Raw genomic sequence first — 18,646 nt, 5'->3', positions numbered from 1 at the left:
CAACCCCATCCTGGCACCTTTCCACAGCAGCCCTCAGCTGTGGCCACAGGACCGTTCGTGTGTGATGCCCCCCAGCAGAGCGGAGCAGGAGCCTCAGCTCTGGTTCCATTCAGGCTCTGGACGGTCCCGCTTTGCTGTGGGGCGCAGTTCCCCTTCGGGTGTCCGACACGAGCTTTGCTTCTCCCGCCTCGGAGAGGGGAGCGAAAAAACCGCATCCTGACTGCTTTTAAAGCACAAACAGCCCGCGGCAGAAGCGGCAAACAGCAGCGTTCAGCAGCAGTGAGCAGCAGTGAGCAGCACTGAGCAGCAGTGAGTAGCATTGAGCAGCGTTCAGCAGCACTGAGCAGCAGTGAGCAGCAGTGAGCAGCACTGAGCAGCAGTGAGCAGCAGTGAGCAGCGTTCAGCAGCAGTGAGCAGCAGTGAGCAGCAGTGAGCAGCACTGAGCAGCACTGAGCAGCAGTGAGTAGCATTGAGCAGCGTTCAGCAGCAGTGAGCAGCACTGAGCAGCAGTGAGTAGCATTGAGCAGCGTTCAGCAGCACTGAGCAGCAGTGAGCAGCAGTGAGCAGCAGTGAGCAGCAGTGAGCAGCAGTGAGCAGCGCTGCGCTGAGAAGCGCTCCGGCCCTCACGGCCCCGCTCCCGCACCGGCCCCGCAGCGCCCGCGGCCGCCACCGGGGGGCACCCGCGCTCCGCCCGCAGCCAGCGGGGACCGAGGGAAACCCGGACGAGGGAACGGAACATCCCGGTTTATCCAGCAAAACTTCCCTGCAGGTGCCTGGTTCCTACCGAGAGCTTCTCCAGGCGAGTCCCGGGGGCACCGGTCCCCATGGGGGGCCTGCTCTGGGGCGTCCAGGTTCAGGCAACGCTCCAGCTCCACAGCAGGGAGGGACAGGACACTCACTGCTCTTGTCTCAAACTCTGAGCACGGGTTGTACTGGGGATACTACGAGTTACTAAACAAGCATCATCCTTCACACATCACTCTTCAAACACTGATCTACCCGGGGATTCTGAATAGCACAGTAAATAAAACAATTCTGATGAAAACTAGGGATGCCCTTGGGGGATATGAGGGAGTCTTTCAGCTAAAACTGTTGTGGAATCTGTCTAAATGTCAGAATCTTAATAATCAGCCTGATTTTCAAATGTTTTCACCTAGTTTTCTAGGTATGGACTTAGTTACTGGAGTTGTGACACAACGATTTGAGGTCAGCACTAACAAAACTGCACAACTGTGGGAACACTTGAAGGACTGGAGGTGACTCAGGAGCCTGAACTAGTTGTTAAAATGCCCTCCTAGTAAAAGGAATAGACTGCAAAACCCATTACACTTGCAACCTCTCACTGGCAAATTGCAGCCTCATTAGTAATCCTGGCAGGATGACGGGGGTTTTACATTCCTGATCCCCTTGTTAGCCCTCAAGTGTGCGACCGAAGCGCTCTGTCGGGAGCAGTTTGTGCAAGTGAGTGTTGTAAATATATTTCCTTTATAGGCAAACAGATGCTCTCTGTATTTGGGGCCATCAAACTGGTGCATTCACAAACACACAACTCACTTAAAAATAAATGGGAAGTGAAGGTAGCAGTTAAACCTGGCCAAAATGAAGATCTAATGATAATTGTAAGCACATAAATTTTGTTGTGTTTTCCCACTGAGCCAAGACACATAAAGTAACATAAAGTAACTTCCTCTTCCCCAAAACTGTCTCTTCAGGGGTGTGGATGTTCTATATAGTTTTTCTATATGGCAAGGATGAGATATATAGATAGACAGATAGATATGGAGATAGATATATATATTAAATTGAAAAACAGATTAATCAATGACATAGTGACTTGCAATGTACTAACATCACTATAGGGCAATAGCAGTTGTTCTCAGACAGGCAGTAGATGGTCTTGTTCAGGTACTCCACTAAGACAAGACATTTATCTAATTAGGCATTGGTCTGGCACAAGTGTCCCCAAGCACTCCTGCAGTGTCCCTCTCACCACAGGCCAGGAGCACATGTGATGCCTGTATCTCTCAACTGTGTCTCAGTTTTCCTCACAAATTGTTTAAAGCAGGCTGCTCCTCCATTAGGCTGAGCTGGGGAAGCTGTGGAGCATCCAAGCAGATTGCTTCCACATCACAGAACACACTGGTAGAAGTTGAACACGTTTCCCAATAAATGCCCACAAATGCTTTATGAGGGACAAACAGTTCCACAAGCTTCTCAGACAATATCCCCCCAACTGCAGAGCCTCAGGAAGGGCTTTTCTGCCAAGGGGAGAGAAATGCCACACCTTGAGGTGAGCTTGGGCTGTAAACAAGGTGTCTGTAGCCACACTGTTCAAAACTCTTTCTCCTCTGTGTTCTTCCTCTGTTCATTAGGCACTGGCCCCTGTGTGGCTTCTGCTTTGAAAGAATTAATTATTCAAGCTGCCTACATATCTCTTTTCAGCAACAACTATCCCCATTGTGTTACAAGGACAAAAACCTTCCATAACAGCCGGGACAGATGGCTGAAGCCTGGCAACACTTTCCAGAGGAGTGCCACACCTCTGTGTCATCAAACCTGGGTTTATTTGCAAACCTTGTTATCTTTGATAATTTAATTATAGTGCTACTCTTGAGGATATTCTTGTTGTACAAAAACATCATATTCAATTATTTTTTTAGTGCCTCATAATGGCAAAAAACTGGAAAACATGATCCAGATGCAAACCAAAAGCTGAACAATCAAATGAATACAAACTATGTCATTTTATAAAAATCTTGTTTAAGAAATTATTGTTTATCTTTTGGTGGGCATTTAACATCTCTGGGATAGAAACACTGCTGTATTATTCAGCAAATATCCCTACTGGAATACTTTCTTCTTTCCATAGTGATACTATATAAGCCATGCTGTCTCAAGGGAATTGTAACATTGCAGTGCCAAGATGCTGTGCTGAGATATTTGTGCCTTCATACTTCCTTTCCTGCAGGGCTTTCTGCCTCTAAAAAGATGTCTGAGTTGCTTTCCCCTGTTTCTCTCACTTCTTTGATCTGTTTGATCGTTCTGGTCTAACCTCTTCCTAATTTCCTTTTGCTGGCCCATTTTGAAAGCCTTGTGTATGATTTCCAGTTGATAAAATTGCCATTGGGATGCCCTTTCTCTCCTGTTAGCATTGATCGTCATCACTCACCAACAGATGCTGGGGAGGGAGATGATCTTTCAAATGTAGCAAGGAAGACTCGGAGGAGAGTGCCTGGAGGCAGATTCAACCACTTAGAAGCATGTAGTCACACACCATGGTGTTAGCTTGCTCCGGGGAGGGAGGGGAGCGAGAGCTCCACATCAAAGTGCAATGGAAATGTAAAATCCTTAGTGCTGTGATTCCTCCTTTCATCTGTGCTTTTTCTCCTGGCGAGGTGTTGCAGGCAGTTCTGCTTTCTATGCCACTGAACAGACTCAGGCTTCAGTGAATGTAAATGGAGCTCGTGGATCAGGTTTTTTATCCTTTAGAAGTTCTAACACTGGCTAAAATTAATTTGAGATCGAATATTTTCAATCAGCAAAAGCAGGTACAAACAGTCTCTCTAGGACAAACAAGGCACAGGTATTTTTCAGGCTCAAGTTGCAACAAGATGGAGAAGAGTAGGAAAATTGGGAAGAATGCATCCCAGGGGACTCCTTGTGCCAGGTGAAGTCACACACTGCAGGGTGGTGACAGTTACTATAGAAGACATCAGCACTGTTGTCTCCCTGTACAGCCCAAGCAACTGGTGCCTCCAGTTTGGGGAACGTGAGCAATTCTGTAACATCTCTTTCAGTGCCCCCATAGACCCATAATTATTGTACAGGAGACATTGCAGTGAAAAAAAGAGAGCTGCGTGTGTAAAAAACCCCTGAAATGTAATATAATATAAAGTAATAATGTAATAATATGATGTAATATAAAGTAAACACAGCAAGAACTCCAAGTAAATAGAGATCTTAGGGCCAGTCTTTAAAGTTTTGTCAAGAAATTCCAGAAATACTTACTAACTTAATTACTTGGAGCTATACCAACAGGCAGCCTAAAACAATAATGTTTACTTATTTCTGAAGCGCTTTTTACTTCTGTGAATAATCTCAAAATTTTTTTCCATCTGTGGAGGCCCAGCCTGACTTAAAAAAGGAGAAAGGCTTCTGTAGTGTGACATGCACAGTATCTGATGACCTGTGGTTCAACCTATGGAACAAACTGCTGCTGGCAAACATTCTGAGTAATCAGTTGTCCATAAGAGATTAAAAGGGAAAAAAATATTTCTGCAACTTACAGATTACAGTGAGGCCTGAACAGACTCTGTGTGAAAGTGTTTCTGTGGTGGGTTGACCCTGGCTGGGTGCCAGGTGCCCACCAAAGCCACGCTGTCTCTGCCCTGCTCGGCTGGACAGGGGAGAGAAGGGAAAGACTCTGAGGTCAAGAGAAGGGTAAGGAGAGATCACTCACCAATTACTGTCAGGAGCAAAACAGACACACCTTGAGGAAATTAGCTAATTTATTACCAATCAAATCAGAGTAGGACAATGAGAAATTAAACCCTTCTCTTCTTCCCTGGTTTAACTACTCCTGAGTTCTCTCCCTCCTTCCCCTGGCTGCACTGGGTGTGGGGAATGGGGACTGCAGCCAGTCCATCTCACCTAATCCCTGCTGCTCCTTCCTCCTCAGGGGGACGACTCCCCACACTCTTGCCCTGCTCCAGGATGCACTTCCCAAGGGGTCACAGCATCCTTTGGGCATCCACCTGCTCTGCCATCAAGTCCTCCAGGGGCACAGGTGGATCTCTGCTCCAGCATGGACCTGTACGTGCTGCAGGGGCACAGCTGCCTCACCATGGCCTGACCATGGGCTGCAGGGGACTCTCTGCACCTGGAGCACCTCACCCCAATCCTCCACTGTCCCTGGTATCTGCAGGGCTGTTTGCCTCACATATGCTCACTCCTGTGACAGGGTTTTTTTCCCCTTCTGCAGTACCTTATCCCAGAGCTGCTGCCACCATTGTCAGTGGGCTCAGCCTTGGCCAGTGGCTGCTCCACCTTGGAGCCAGCTGGCATTGGCTCCATCAGACACAGGGGAAGCTTCTGGCAGCCCCTCAGAGAAGCCACCCCTTCAGCCTCCCCAACCACCAAAACCCTGCCATGCAAACCCAACACAGTGTTAAACAAATTTGGCTACAGCTGCTGCATAAAATCGAACCCAAAAGTTACCACAGTTCATAGTGAGCGATGCTCAGTGATGTAGGAGCAGTTAATTTGTGTCAGTGTCCTCCCAAGAAGGGAATGTTCTTCAGTCTTGGTCATTTAGGAATATAATCTTTCTCTGATCTTTGAAGTGATGAAATGAAGGAGTAGATCACGGAGGCACAGAAATTAGAGCAATAAAAGAGCTATTAGACCGTAGAGCTCATTATTCCATCCCTAAAAGGCTACTCTGCAGTGCATTCCTGGGTACTTTGTCCAGTATACCTAAAAACCTGGGGGAATGGGAAGAATGAAGGAGCAATTCCACTGTGCAGAAATGTCAGTCCTTTTCTCTCTGCTTTGATCCAGCTATAGGATGAAGCAAAGCAGTAATTGCTGCCATTATGGGGAACAAATCTATTTGCATTTCTGCAGTGCTTCAGCTCTCGCTGTGAATGCCTAATCAGTCCTATTGCTGGAAAAATATTTTCCAGCCTCTTGTCAAATTTCTGTGTGATTGCAGCATGTTACTGCAAAGCCACTTCACTCCATCCACGGCCTGGCCCGCAGTACTACAGGGCTGTGGTGAGGATTTTTGAAGCCAATACTGGTGTGTAAGAAGAAATATAGCAGTGTCTGTCAGTGGTTCAGTAAATGGTCTTTCACCTCTGGTAGAATTCTGCCCAGCATAATGTGCAAGGCTATCTGTGTTTCTAGAACTGTAAAACTCTGAGTAATGGGTGTATAAAGATCCCATTGCACACTTTTACCGGAACAGTGACATGTGCCCCAGTGTCTGTACTGGCTTTGGCCATACCAATCACCCTGCATTTCTCTCCCCCAGCATTCCCCAGCAGCTGTGCCTGCAGGCTGTTTGTCACTCCCTGTTGTACAGGCTTTATCACAGCGATAAGCACTATCGAGCCACTGCTACATTCTGATGCAAAGGTAACTGCACAGGTGACATGCATTTGTAAATTTACCCTGAATCTGGAGGGCTTGCACCTGCTTTTCTACTAATCAGTAGCTTTGTTCTGCCTTCACAAACCCCGTAAATTTAAGGTCAGTTTAAGCTTAGTGCACAATTCCCAGTTCTGATATAGCTGCTTTGTTTCCATCACCAGGCACAGAAGTGCTGTAACCTGGCCAGGTTAAAGATCCCTACAGGAAAATCAGGTGGCTGGAGCAGCACAGAACTGGCAACTGTCAAACTGTTTGTGTGAGCAGTGGGCATGCAAGTGGTGAGGACAGATCACTCACTGCTCCTCAGATCCAGCCCTGCTCACACCTTTATATCCCTTGGTTCAGCTGCAGGAGCCCTAATGTACCATGCAAAGGAAAAGTGTCATTCAATCACCTGTCACAGACTTTAGAAAAAAAAAAAATTGTCACTTGCAATGAAATAATCAGCTTGTTCTTACAGAGGAAGTTGAGTTTACTTCCTTCTTTTTTATTATCAGTTCATTTATGTTAGTAAATACTGTGCCTTACAAAGCCTTGTATCTCATGGATTCAGTTTATCAAAAAGCAAATGTTTATATGATTCATCTGACAGAATTGTTCATGCCTAGAAAAGAAAAAGCTACTTTGCAAGCTCTTCAAATACTGAAAGATCAATAAGACTACAAAACGTGACAAGGGACTGACAATCATGCCCAGTGAGTAACAATATAACACCAAAGATACTCGTGCAGTTATTCTGCATTGACACCCTATGGAGAGGAGTCAGTGCTGGGACTGATATTCCAGCTGAGCAAGTGAAGAAAAGGAGATATAACAGTTTTTAGTGCTATTTTCAGCCAAATCCCATATACTTGCCTTATTCACACTCCTATTTAATTTGATATGTAATGCATGTGAGTTAGACAAAAATTGTGTCTCATGGTTTGATGTCTTTACATACACATTTAAGAATTATATTCCCTGTAATCCACTCTCACTATGTTAGAGCTGTTCCAAAGCTGAAATCTTTGATAAAAATATCTGTCTTTTCTCATCAAAACCATTCATATTTCACGTATTTACAAAGTAAATCTTCCCTGAGAAAGCAGGCAAAACCTCACAACAGCATTTCCATTTCATCAATTCATTCACCTCACCCAGGAAACATTTAGGGCCATTTTCCACTTAATCATTTCAACTAAATCTACAGTAGTAGCTTTCAATTTAAATATTGCAAAACCTCATCCTGTAGAATTGGAAATTTTATTTGCTAAACAAGACACAATTATGAAAGACCCTGTAATGGGAACAGCGTGTCCTGTAACTGGGCATGTGCAATCCTTAATCTTTAGAGAAGAGCCCTTCATGAGATCCACTGAATCAATCTGTCCTAGAGGTGCTGCTTCCACAAACTGTTCAGAAATGCTGTTGTAGAACTCTCTTCTGTACACCCAACTTGTGCCTGTGTAAGTCTCCTTAATCAGATCCTAGTGCTAGAAAAATAAAATACGTTTATTTAGAAGGTTGTTCTGCCCTCGGGGGAAAGAAAATGAAAAACTGGGCAGGGAGTGAAGCAGATCTTGATACACCTGTGGATTTATGCTGGAGGTTCAGTCATATATCCTACAGGATCCTATAGGTTTATAGCCTATAGCCTATCCCAGAAGGAATAACAAACTGCTGCTACCCACTGCCTTTTACTAGCAATAACTAACCAGATTTCCTGGCAATTCCTAAGCTGAAATGGGACCTGTCCTTGGCTGCTGTCAGTGAGGAGCGTGGGTTTAGGACAGAGCCACAGAGCATATTCGTGCTGCTGTGTGCTTGGGCTTCCTGCAGTGGGACTGTAACAAAAGAAGGGGAACAAAGAATTCTACAGAGGGCTTTTCACAGGGTTAAAGCTGTGAGGATCACCCTGGTATGTCCAGATCTGACAGAAAGCACCATGCACTCAGAATATGGGGACAGGAGATTTTCACTGACCTTTTGGGACAGTCATTGGCACAAACCACTCCCTGGGGCTTCCTGAGGAGCAGGGACTGGAATGGACAGGGAACAGGGAAACACAAGTCTCCCCACTCGTATCTTGTGCCCAAATTCCCTCTTGCCCCATTCCCAGTGCTGCTCAGGTACAGTAACTAACTGTGCTGCCTTTGCCATGGGTGTTTTGAGGCATCTGAGATAGAAAAGCCAAATCTTCTGCACAAAATTCTCATGATCATAATTAGCCACAATTAAAGAACTCTTTTAACAGATACACATTTGATGCATATCGATATAAAAAAATAACAAAACTGCAGTAGCTAAGTTCAATGGAGCAGGAGCAACACCACTGTGCGAAAAAACTGAATTAAATATTTCTGTTCCTGCTGCCCCTGCAATCCGTGTGACACAGTAACACAGTCTGCTGGGGAAGATGCAGCTCTCACAAGAGGGCAGACTCGTAACTGCAGACTCCTCTGCAGGACAATGATACTTATTAAACAGTATTACAATTTCAGAAGCCACAAAACTATTAAAGAAGAGGGGTTTAAAATAAAAATACAGCAGCACAATAGTGGGCTTCTCTGGGACCCTGCTGCTGTATTTAATGTATTAAAAACCATTTCTATTTAGCACAGTTAAGGATAACTGTACAAGGAGGAGATAACCTGCTTGCCACAAGTTGTTTTGAAGCTCGTGTCCTGCTGAATCATTCTGAATCACATCACCACAAACACTTTCACCCTGAGAAGTTATTTATTCACCTAGAAGGTTCCTATTTCTGAAAGTTTAGCACAGTAGTTTCATGTCACTTTAGATCTATCTGCATACCTGTCCTTCAGGTAACTTTTTTTTCCAAGAAAAACCCTCAGATTTCACTTGACCAATGAGCATCATCGCACCATAATGTTCTTATACCCCCAGAAACAGCAGCTAACCTGGACACAAGGAATTTTATCATTCTTCTCCATCCTTGTTTGCCATAGCAAGGAGGAGGTTAAAAAAACCCACCAAACTTAATATGTTTTCAAAGGTTTGATGGGTTTCTTTTCCTGTCTACACACTTACAGAGATCTTCACACTGTCAGAGGTCTGATTTTTGGATTTCAGTTACTAAGGAACAAGACTGATCCATATCCCAAGAGGTACCACACCCAAGTTTAGAAATGGGAAACTCAGGGTTGATACTCTGAAGTGTCCCTTGTTTCTAGGGGAGACTGAACCGAGCCCAGGCAGGCTCCTGGAAACTCTCAAGACACAGCAAGGGCCCTCTCTGTCCTAAACACATTCAACTGTTTCATCAAACAGTACATTTTACGTTTGAAAACTGCACTATAAATTAAATGTCCATCCAGGGTACTGGCAATCTCCATTTACAGTGTATGAATTCCTCTTTCTTTGTTCTTGAGCACTTTTATCACTATTTGACTGAGCTAATGCAATAAGAATTCTAAAACTGTTTCAAACATGTTTCTCTGTAGTTCATTTCATGCCCTATTTTACAGCAGGTTATTCTCTAATCTAATTTACATTATTCTGAAATCACAAACTGATCATAATTACCTTTTAATGGTAATACAAGCTCATTTAAAAGGAACATCAGGTGCTCCAGTGAAGACCTACTCTAGCAGTTCCTTGCAAATAAGATCGTGGGGTTTATGAAACAGTAAAAGAAAATGTTTCATGTGCTAAATTCAATATTTACACTTTAAATTCAATATTTTCAAATGAGGAGAAAAAATATTGCTGTTTCAGAATCTCGCAGGGGGTTTGTTCTGAAATCTAGATACCAGCTGAATTGTTCAGGAATTAGTTAACCAGCAGCATGAGTCTTCCTTCCACACAGATTGATGGCAGGTTACTATCAAGCAATGTTTCTATACTTGGAGAGGGAGTTCAAAACATTATTGGTTCTTGCTTTCTGCACTCAAAATAGTTCTCTTCTGAATTTCTGCTGAATCAGAGTTTTTTTCCTTTTAATCCCTCAGATCTGTGAGGTCTGAAGCCTTTCCGTAGCCAGGTCTTTTATCCTAACATACTCAGCTGTCCTGAGCACTGTTTCTGAGAGTAAGATTTTGCTGTTTCATGGAGTTCTGAAGAAAACTCATATGGAAGCTTTTATGACACCTGGAATGTTCTTGAGGTTGAAAAGAAAAGACAAAATGATCCTCATATACCCTTCTGTCAATATAATAATGAGGTGATGCTCAGTGATATTAAAGGTGAAGAAAACAGATACAAAGTTTTGTTCTTAGTCCACAGCTACTCTGTGACACTTAATGCTATCAGGTGTGGTTAAAGCCATGGATTTAGCAGAGTCTTTCATAAAGTCAGACATTTATATGGATAATGAGATGCGATTAGGGGTCTTCACACTTCAGAAGCACCTACTCAGCTGAGAACTAGAGAAACTTCTCTTATTGAAGGCATTTTCTAATGGGCTGCAACAGGCATTCTTGAACTTAAAAACCCTTTAATATTTAGACCACACTAAATTCTTTAGGATATTGACTTCCTGCAGGTAAAAAAAGAATCTTGCACGTTACGATTGCTAGAATTATGATAATCATTGAAATACCTCATTAGTGAAGTGAATTCATCGGTGACCGAATGAGACAATTAAGTAGGTGAAGCCAATTTACCCAAAGCCCTGACTTTGTGTTTTAATCCCTGTACGTGACAACAGCTGTGTAATCTGAGAACTCAGATACTGACATTTAATTACCATGTTTTTAACTCCTGTTGATAATACAGCCACTGGATCATTTTCCTTCTGCAAACTGGGTATTTTCAGTCCTTCTGTTTTTCATAATGGAAGCCTCTCAGTGTCCCTAATATTCCTCTTACAATTCCACTACCTGCTGTACAGCAGTGATTTAGGAATTTCTCAAATAATCATCACTATTGTATCTGGAAAGTCTTACGTCCACTTTTTTTTTGATTTTATTTCTACTCTCCTGAGAATACGTGTCTCAAAATATGTGTGTAAGACTGTCAGTAATTCATTATCTATTGTAGATTCTCTCAATTTATGAGACTGAGTAAAGTAAATCTTGAGGTAACGTTTGAGTCCTGTAGTGCAATAAAATATTAAGTGGCACTATGGTTTGGACACAGTGCAGTTGACAATGTTTCATGGCTCATTTGCCCAAGTAATGATTAGATTTTAGTCCCCACTCAAAGATGGAGTTTCATTGCAGTGGTTCAGGTTTGTACAGTATAGAATGCATAATGGCTCTCATTTAAATGGAGATCAGGAACACAGGGATCCTGAAGCTGTGTTACACTAATTAGAGAAATATTAAAAACACATTAAAAAATACTGGGCAGTTGAGAGAGGTGCCAAATTGGTTTGTACATCTTTGATGCAGAATGTTGTAAAACTATAGTACAGTAAGGGCTTTTTGAAAGTCAGTTCAAAAAAAAGATATTTCAAATTTTAAAAACCAACCAAACCAAACATGAAATATCATTTGAGACTTTTTAAAAACCCTCAAAAAACCATGAAATACCATTTCCTGACAGTTTCCAGCAGTGATTGGTGACCTCAACTAAGTTTTCAGCTCATGCACGTTCACACCTTTCTCCCTTTTTTCCACTCTCGACTCAGTTTTGCTGCACTGTTTGTCAGGCCCAGGGATGCTCCAGCTCTGAGTGCAGTTGTGATGCTCAGCTCTCGGGCAGTCACTGTGCCCCAGCTGAGTGGCCATGCAGGGGGTTTTTAAAGCCACCTTCTTTTCTGATCTCTCAGTTATTTTTATAGCCAGAGGGGTTTTCTTCTTGTGCGATTTATACTGAATAACTTAAGGTAACTTTACTATTGCTTTATTCTCACCTGACAAACTTCACTGAGGTTTTCTCCTGCTTTGATTAGTTGGCAAATGAGTTTTTGAAGAAAAACCCATGATATTACCCTTTCTAGTGACAAAACTGATTTAAAAGATAACTAAAGGAAGGATTTAATACTGCATAGACCACTCTGAAATAATGGATCACTGTAGCCAGGACATTTCATGTGAAGCATTCCACTGTAGAGGAAGAAGACATAAAAATATATTGGTATAGTAGAAATAGAAAGATCAAAATAAAGGAATGAGTATTTAATTTGCATCTCTATTTATGTTTTCCATCATATATTTTAAATTCTGACAAGTGCCTTTTTATTATGGTATCTGTCAATCACTACATTACTTCCTACAGAGGCAAGAATGAAATCATCTCCTTTTCCTATTGTTGGCTTAATAATGTTGCTATTCCTTGTGAAAAGGAAGAAATGTGAAGGAAGAAATATTTTTTCATCTTCTGCTTGCATGATTACAATCTGTAACTATGTTCAACTGGCTTCCAGCTACAAGATAATCACGTCTAGATAAAGTAGGATTCTTTAGGGAGTTGGGACTATGAGATGAAAAATTCTCTGCAGACTGGAAAACATATTCTGCAGAAAAGATTTACATTTCAAGTCTCCTTCATGCTGCACAACATAACTGCACAAACACTTGAAATCAGGAATTATGCTTTTAAAACCTTTAACACTATAAAGACCCTCAGTGAGATTCAGCAGTGATAATACAATGAGCAGCAAAACTGAAGAAATACAACTGCTGATAAAATCCTCAGGCAGATGGGGCTGTCTGTACTGAGGGTACAGGCTGTGTTGTACATCTTCACTTAGCAGGTTCTGTTACATTCTAATTATGTCCCCTGCAGCTTTAAATTAAGAGTAGATTCTTTTTGAACTGGTAGGTTTTTCCCATTTTAGCTTTCATGTGAGGATTCAGTTACTTATCAGAGAATCAGCATTCTATAAACCAACCTGCCATGGGTTTGTGTGTAGCAATCAGTCTGTAAAGGCCTTAGGAGAGGGCTCTTTCCTTTCCCCCTCGACATGTAAACAGCAGCTGGTTCAAGAATGCCCCAGTCCCAGAGTAGCCTTCCTAGAGAGCAGCTTTATAAACAAATTCTCTGGAAAAATCCAGCAGTTCCCAGAAAGACAAGGTGCTTTCCAAACTCCTTTCCTCAGTGCACAGCACTGGAAGGTTGGCAGCAGGAGAACTGTGGCAGTAAAAAAAACTGGACCCCTTTACAGATGGAGATTCTTCCTCCCTTTTTCACAGCAGCAAGCTTCAAAATTGAGTCCAGCCTCAAAACTGTAAGGACAACCCAATGCTCAGAAGAACCAAAGCCTTGCAGAGTTTTTGTTCTGGTTCTTCAGTGCCTGTTATTTACTTCCATTTTTGTCAGTCTAAGGTTTATTTTGTGTCTTTGTGCTGAGGGCTTATGTGGTTTTCTTGCCGATTTGTACTGGAAATGATGGGAGTTAAAGTTCAGTTTCCCAGAAGAAGATTCTTACTTCAGCAAGTCAAATGTTTATGTGATGTCTCCTCTACTGTGCAATGACAGCATTCTATGTAGAATTTTTTAGAGATGAGGCACTCTGTAAGTTCCAGACTTGCACAATCTGGAAAATTCTGAATTCTCCTGTGTTGCATTACGTTACTGCCTCTCTCTTTTCCTGTTGAAGTAGCAAAATACTTGCTCTAGCTTGATGAGCTCCTTCCCACATTTACAAAAAAAAATATGTTTGGGTGTAGAAAATGTCAGGTCTGCAGCAAAGCTCATCTGTTTTATTCTTCTGTTGTATTACTTTATCATAATGTTCCAAATCCATGACCAAATCCATTATTCACAAATATTATTCGCAGCACTGAGCCAACATTAAGTCCAACTGAGAAGTTTTCCCAACAGTTATGTTGGGTGGTACTGGATGATGTGAAATATCACTACCATTGGGAGCTCAGGTATCCAGCTGAGATCAAACTTTTCAGTATAGTTACTAAGTTTTACAAATAGTCAAAATCTATTTTTATCTCTTATTTTAAAATATTTTTTTTTAAATGAGGAAGAAGGGTATCTCTGGTCAAAACTGCAAGCAGGTCTGGACAATTATTTCTAAAAGGCATCCCTGGGCTCACTTCCATTGCTGTGGCTTTTGAGACAATTGCAAATTGGGATAGCAGCACCACGGTCAGGTTTTGAAGGACTCATTCCTTAAAGCTGATGAATTTGTGTTGGGGATAAAAAGACGAAGTTCCCTGCAGGGTCTTGAGTCTTTACTCTTTGGCAATGGAGAGAAAGTGAGCTCATCAGTCAAGGAGCCCCAGAGCTGGATAACTTGTACTAGGGCAGTTGGTGGTGAACTGTTTGCTAGGCAGCTCATGTAAATGTGGACACAGACACTCAGGACCCCTGGGGAATGCTGTGGTAACCTATCTGCCTCCCTCCCAGTGGAATACAGAAGGACTGGTAAAGTATTTGAAAGCCATTTGTAATTAACCCTCAGACTGTTTGGTCAGTAGCAGTTCCCATGTCCCTCAGATCTGTATTTTTGGGGCTTTGGAAACACCTCAGGAGTGTGGCTGAGGGCACAGAGCTCAGTGTGTGCATGCATGGAGCTCTGTCTGAATGGTTGCTTTGAAGTCTGTAGTTAGAACAGCCCCATTGTTAATTTATGTGTGGTGTTGATGGAAAAGGCATGGAATGCAATTGGGTTTATTATCAACTAGACTGGAAACGTATAAAATAATTGTAAAAATGTACAACAGATTCCAATTAGAACTGAATCCCTTTTTTCAAGGTATTTCAAGATTCTTACTAGACTGCACATCTCAGATAGCACTGCCTAGTTACATAAACCAGTGATAACATTTCCTGTGAAACTGGGGAGGATGTAGCAGTGCATTTTCAAGTGTGACTCTGCTGCCTCACTGTCACTGTCAGTTGTTAAATATGTCTCATTTGGAGACCTTATGGGGAACTTTGAGTACAGCTAACATTTAAGAGCTCATAGAATAAAACTATTCATTTAGAAATATTAGAGTGAGCCACAGAGCTGATAGTGGAACTGCCTTTGTTTAAATGTTCTACAGCATTAGACAAATTAGTCTTAATAATGTCTTCTTAAGTTTACATTATCTTCCCTTTTGAAAAATAAACAGCTCAAATTCATTGTCCTCTGCTACCAGCAGATGACAATTACTCAGAAAAGCCTTTGCTTTGGAATTGTCTCTGGTGTCTCAATCCAATATTTGACAGTTAAACAGGAAATAGAATTTTTACATGGTAACAGTTTATGTTCAGTATTCGTGTGATACGTTTACTGAAAAGAAGCTAAAGAGAATAAGAAGCTGTTTAATCCTGTAAATTGAGCATAAGTGTTGAATGTTCTGTCTCAATGCCTGTCTTCTCTTTCCTCTGCCAGGTTGATAATGTATGGCTTTGTGAAGGCCATGGTGCACACGGGCCAGTTACAGCAATGGGAATTCCACTTCACTGACTGTTTGTTTTTTGGATCACTGATGTCTGCCACAGATCCAGGTAACCATTTCAAATAAATTACTGTTTCAAAAGAAGAGTAAATGAGAACATCACAATTGTAAGTGCCATAGAAATGTTTGAAATCACTGTTCTTCCTTCTGGTGTTCTGAAGGATGTTTTGAAAACATCCTTCTGATGTTTTCTTCCCATAGCTGTTAAATGTCTGATATTCTGATAATTATACATCAAATCAGCTCCAGAGGTCCCTTGTGTTTGTTTTAGTGACTGGTTTACGTAGGTTTAGCTCACACACTTCATAACTGGAGTTGCTGGAAAGGTTGGAAAAATGCCCTCCGCTCTCCAGGACATGTCCCTGTTGATTGCTGTGTGAGAACTGCTGTACCCTGGGGCCTCCCAGTTAAAAATCTCCACATCACATCCACGTGTCATCTAACTTAAGATACAGGGAATGAAGCTTTCAGATTTGGCCACACAAACACTCTTTATAAAGTATCAGTTACAGTTTGAATGCAGTGTTCATATAAAGAAAACTCGAAAAAACCCCACACCCACAGACTGACTTGAGTTTGCAGACGTGAGATTTAAAGCCTAAAGTTACAGTAAACAGCAAAGTCTGGGAAGCAGACTCAGTTTCGGAATCCCAGAAGTACAGAATCCTTTACATTTATTTGAAGGGATGTCTGGAGGTCTTCTAGGCCATCCCTCTGATCAAAACGGGGCTTATCTCAAAGTAAGCCTGGGTTTCATAGATTTTTTCCAGGTTTTGTTATGTTGAAAATGTTAATAAGAGTCCTCTAATATTAAAAGGGAGGTATGGCTATTTGCATCTGTGGGACAACGGGGAAGGACAGGATGAAAAAGGATTTTTTAATTTGTTGGCTGCTGAGACGAAGTACAAATTCTGCAAGGGTATGTTGGGTTTTTCAGCTGAGCTGTTCCAGGCAGTGGAACAGAAAACATTTTGTGATGCTCGTTAGTGTTAACTACCCTTGAGAAACTGCTCTGAGAAACTTAGGAATAAAGCTTCCAAATCCCTGGCTTTGAAAAGAAATGAGAAAAAGCCATTTGTCCTACAAATTTTTTTCCATTCTTTAAATGAACTCTCAATATTTATCAAAAGACTTTTGGCTTGTGATTTATCATTCTGATGGCTTAAAAATATGGTCTAAAACTATTTATGCCCACAAATGCAGTCGTTGCGAGATTGCTGTAAAAGCTGCATCAAGTTGTTACTCTCAAATTAATCCAAGCACTCAATATGCTGCCACTTATAAAATCACTCAGCTACATTATTAAGATTCAGTACATGATTGGAGCCTGTCCTCAGAGCAAGAGAAAAGCACAGAAATGGAAAGCACAAGGAAAACTTTGGAAAATAAACTGCTTATGGAATAAAAGGGTGCTCACAGTTTCCAAGTATGATTCTTGATTGTGCCATGAATAGGGTTTTGCAGCTGCCTTGGTTTCTTTTCCCATTTTCCAGCCCAATACTATTTAGTTTCACAAATTAACATGTTGACTTATGAGGAGTAATGTATAAGACAAATGCACTGATTTTGATTAGGACAGTATTAAATCACCACTGATTAATATGGAACAACCATGAAGGGAAAAAAAAAAACCACAAAAACAAAACCACAAAAGAAAACCCCAAAACAGATCTCCTCTAACACTGTAAGGAATAAGAAGTGACAAGGATTTCTTTTCCTAGATTTTTAAAAAGGCTTGAAAAGCTAATGCTGCAGTTGAGAAAACTGCTTTTAGTGTGACAAACTGTCATTGATTGATATTGTTTGCAATTACTCCTTACTTACAGAGTGTCTGCTCATGTCCAAGAGGTTTTCAGATGTTCAGTGTTGCTCCCTTTGTTATCTACTCACAATATTCTAAGCTGTTTCATGTGTTCACTAACCTTAGCCATAAATTTCAACCTCTCGGGGACTTAGAGAATTTTGAATTAAGTTTTTCATTAATTAAATGGTGGACACTGATGAAAATATTTCATTGCGTTGTAGGATTTGCTAATGAATTATAATCTCAAGCCATGTAAAGAGCTCACTGGCGTTCCAAAAGTTAGAGCTAAAATTTTGTGCCATGGAGGACTGATACGTATTAGAGCATAAAATAATCAGTCTAATGATTTTATATGTAAAATCTAGGGTTTGATTTGGTTTTCTTACAGAAATCTTTGGTAAAATGTCAGCATTATAGAGGTAGGCTAGAACAATAAATTAGTGTCTTAAGATGAAATAATAAATTCCTGTCAGATTTCCTACATGATTTTTCATTTAATTTTTCACTCTGTAGGATTGTAAACTCATTTTAAAAAGAGATTTAATTTCCCTTGGCTGTTGAAAGCAATTAAGTCTCAAAAGATGCTAAAACTGATCAGTTGACAGAAGTTGGCTTGATTGAGTTCTGTATTTGTAATAGTAAAGATGACTGGTAGATGTTTACATGTTAAATAAAGACTCTTACCAGCAGGGCAGCGAACAAATATCTGCCAGTTAAAGTTACCAGTATTGTTAAGAAGAACCAAATAATATCATAGCATGCTGTAGGTTTAACTTTTGAAGGTTATCTGAGGATTATTAATCTAGATGTTTTTCCTTAAAAATAATTCAAAAGAGTTGCTTTTGCAATGTGTGTGTTCCTTTATATAGAAAATTAGCTCTTGAACCAAGACCAAGAAATTAATTTGAGACTGGATGTGAGCACAGACTGGGTGTCCTACAGCAGCTGTGCCCTGGTGGGAAGGAGGCTCAGCAACGAGCCCAGCAATCAGCTGCTCCAGGGGGCCACTGGTTGTAACAGAACGGGCAGAACAAAACTGGCACGTGAATGTGCAGATCTGACTCTGCCTCAGCCACCAAAAATAACCAGCAGTGCCACTGGCACATGGTCCTGGCTGCTGCCATTAACACGTTCTGTGCGGTGACCTTCGATGCAGACACATTTCATGTGTCTTTAGCACTTCCTTTTTCTTTTTAACTTCTGACATTTCGAGTGTAGAAAACAGACTTCCCTTCCCAGGGTTTTGTGGAGCACGGCTATTTGTGAGCTACGTGAACTCCCTTACCTTTGGTCACACTGACAATCACAAGGCTCTTCCCTATTTGGGGTTACCATGGTTACAGCTGAACTGGAGCTGCAGGTTGCACTGCTCTTGTTATTGATAAAATTGGATATTTAT

General features: G+C 41.6%; 1 protein-coding gene across 1 annotated transcript in view; it reads left to right on the top strand.

The window, feature by feature from the left end:
- Positions 1-18,646, top strand: part of SLC9A9 (solute carrier family 9 member A9) — a 146,958-nt gene that overhangs the window by 15,237 nt on the left and 113,075 nt on the right. The window contains exon 5 of the mRNA XM_027900401.1: positions 15,377-15,492. Coding sequence (XP_027756202.1) covers positions 15,377-15,492 — 116 coding nt within the window. The remainder of the gene's footprint in view (positions 1-15,376; positions 15,493-18,646) is intronic.

This window comes from Empidonax traillii, unplaced genomic scaffold (assembly GCF_003031625.1).
Source record: "Empidonax traillii isolate 1590-97213 ecotype Southwest subspecies unplaced genomic scaffold, ASM303162v1 scaffold722:size395592, whole genome shotgun sequence".
In the NCBI taxonomy this organism is placed as follows: Eukaryota; Metazoa; Chordata; class Aves; order Passeriformes; family Tyrannidae; genus Empidonax; species Empidonax traillii.
This window is presented reverse-complemented; position numbering and strand designations above follow the sequence as displayed.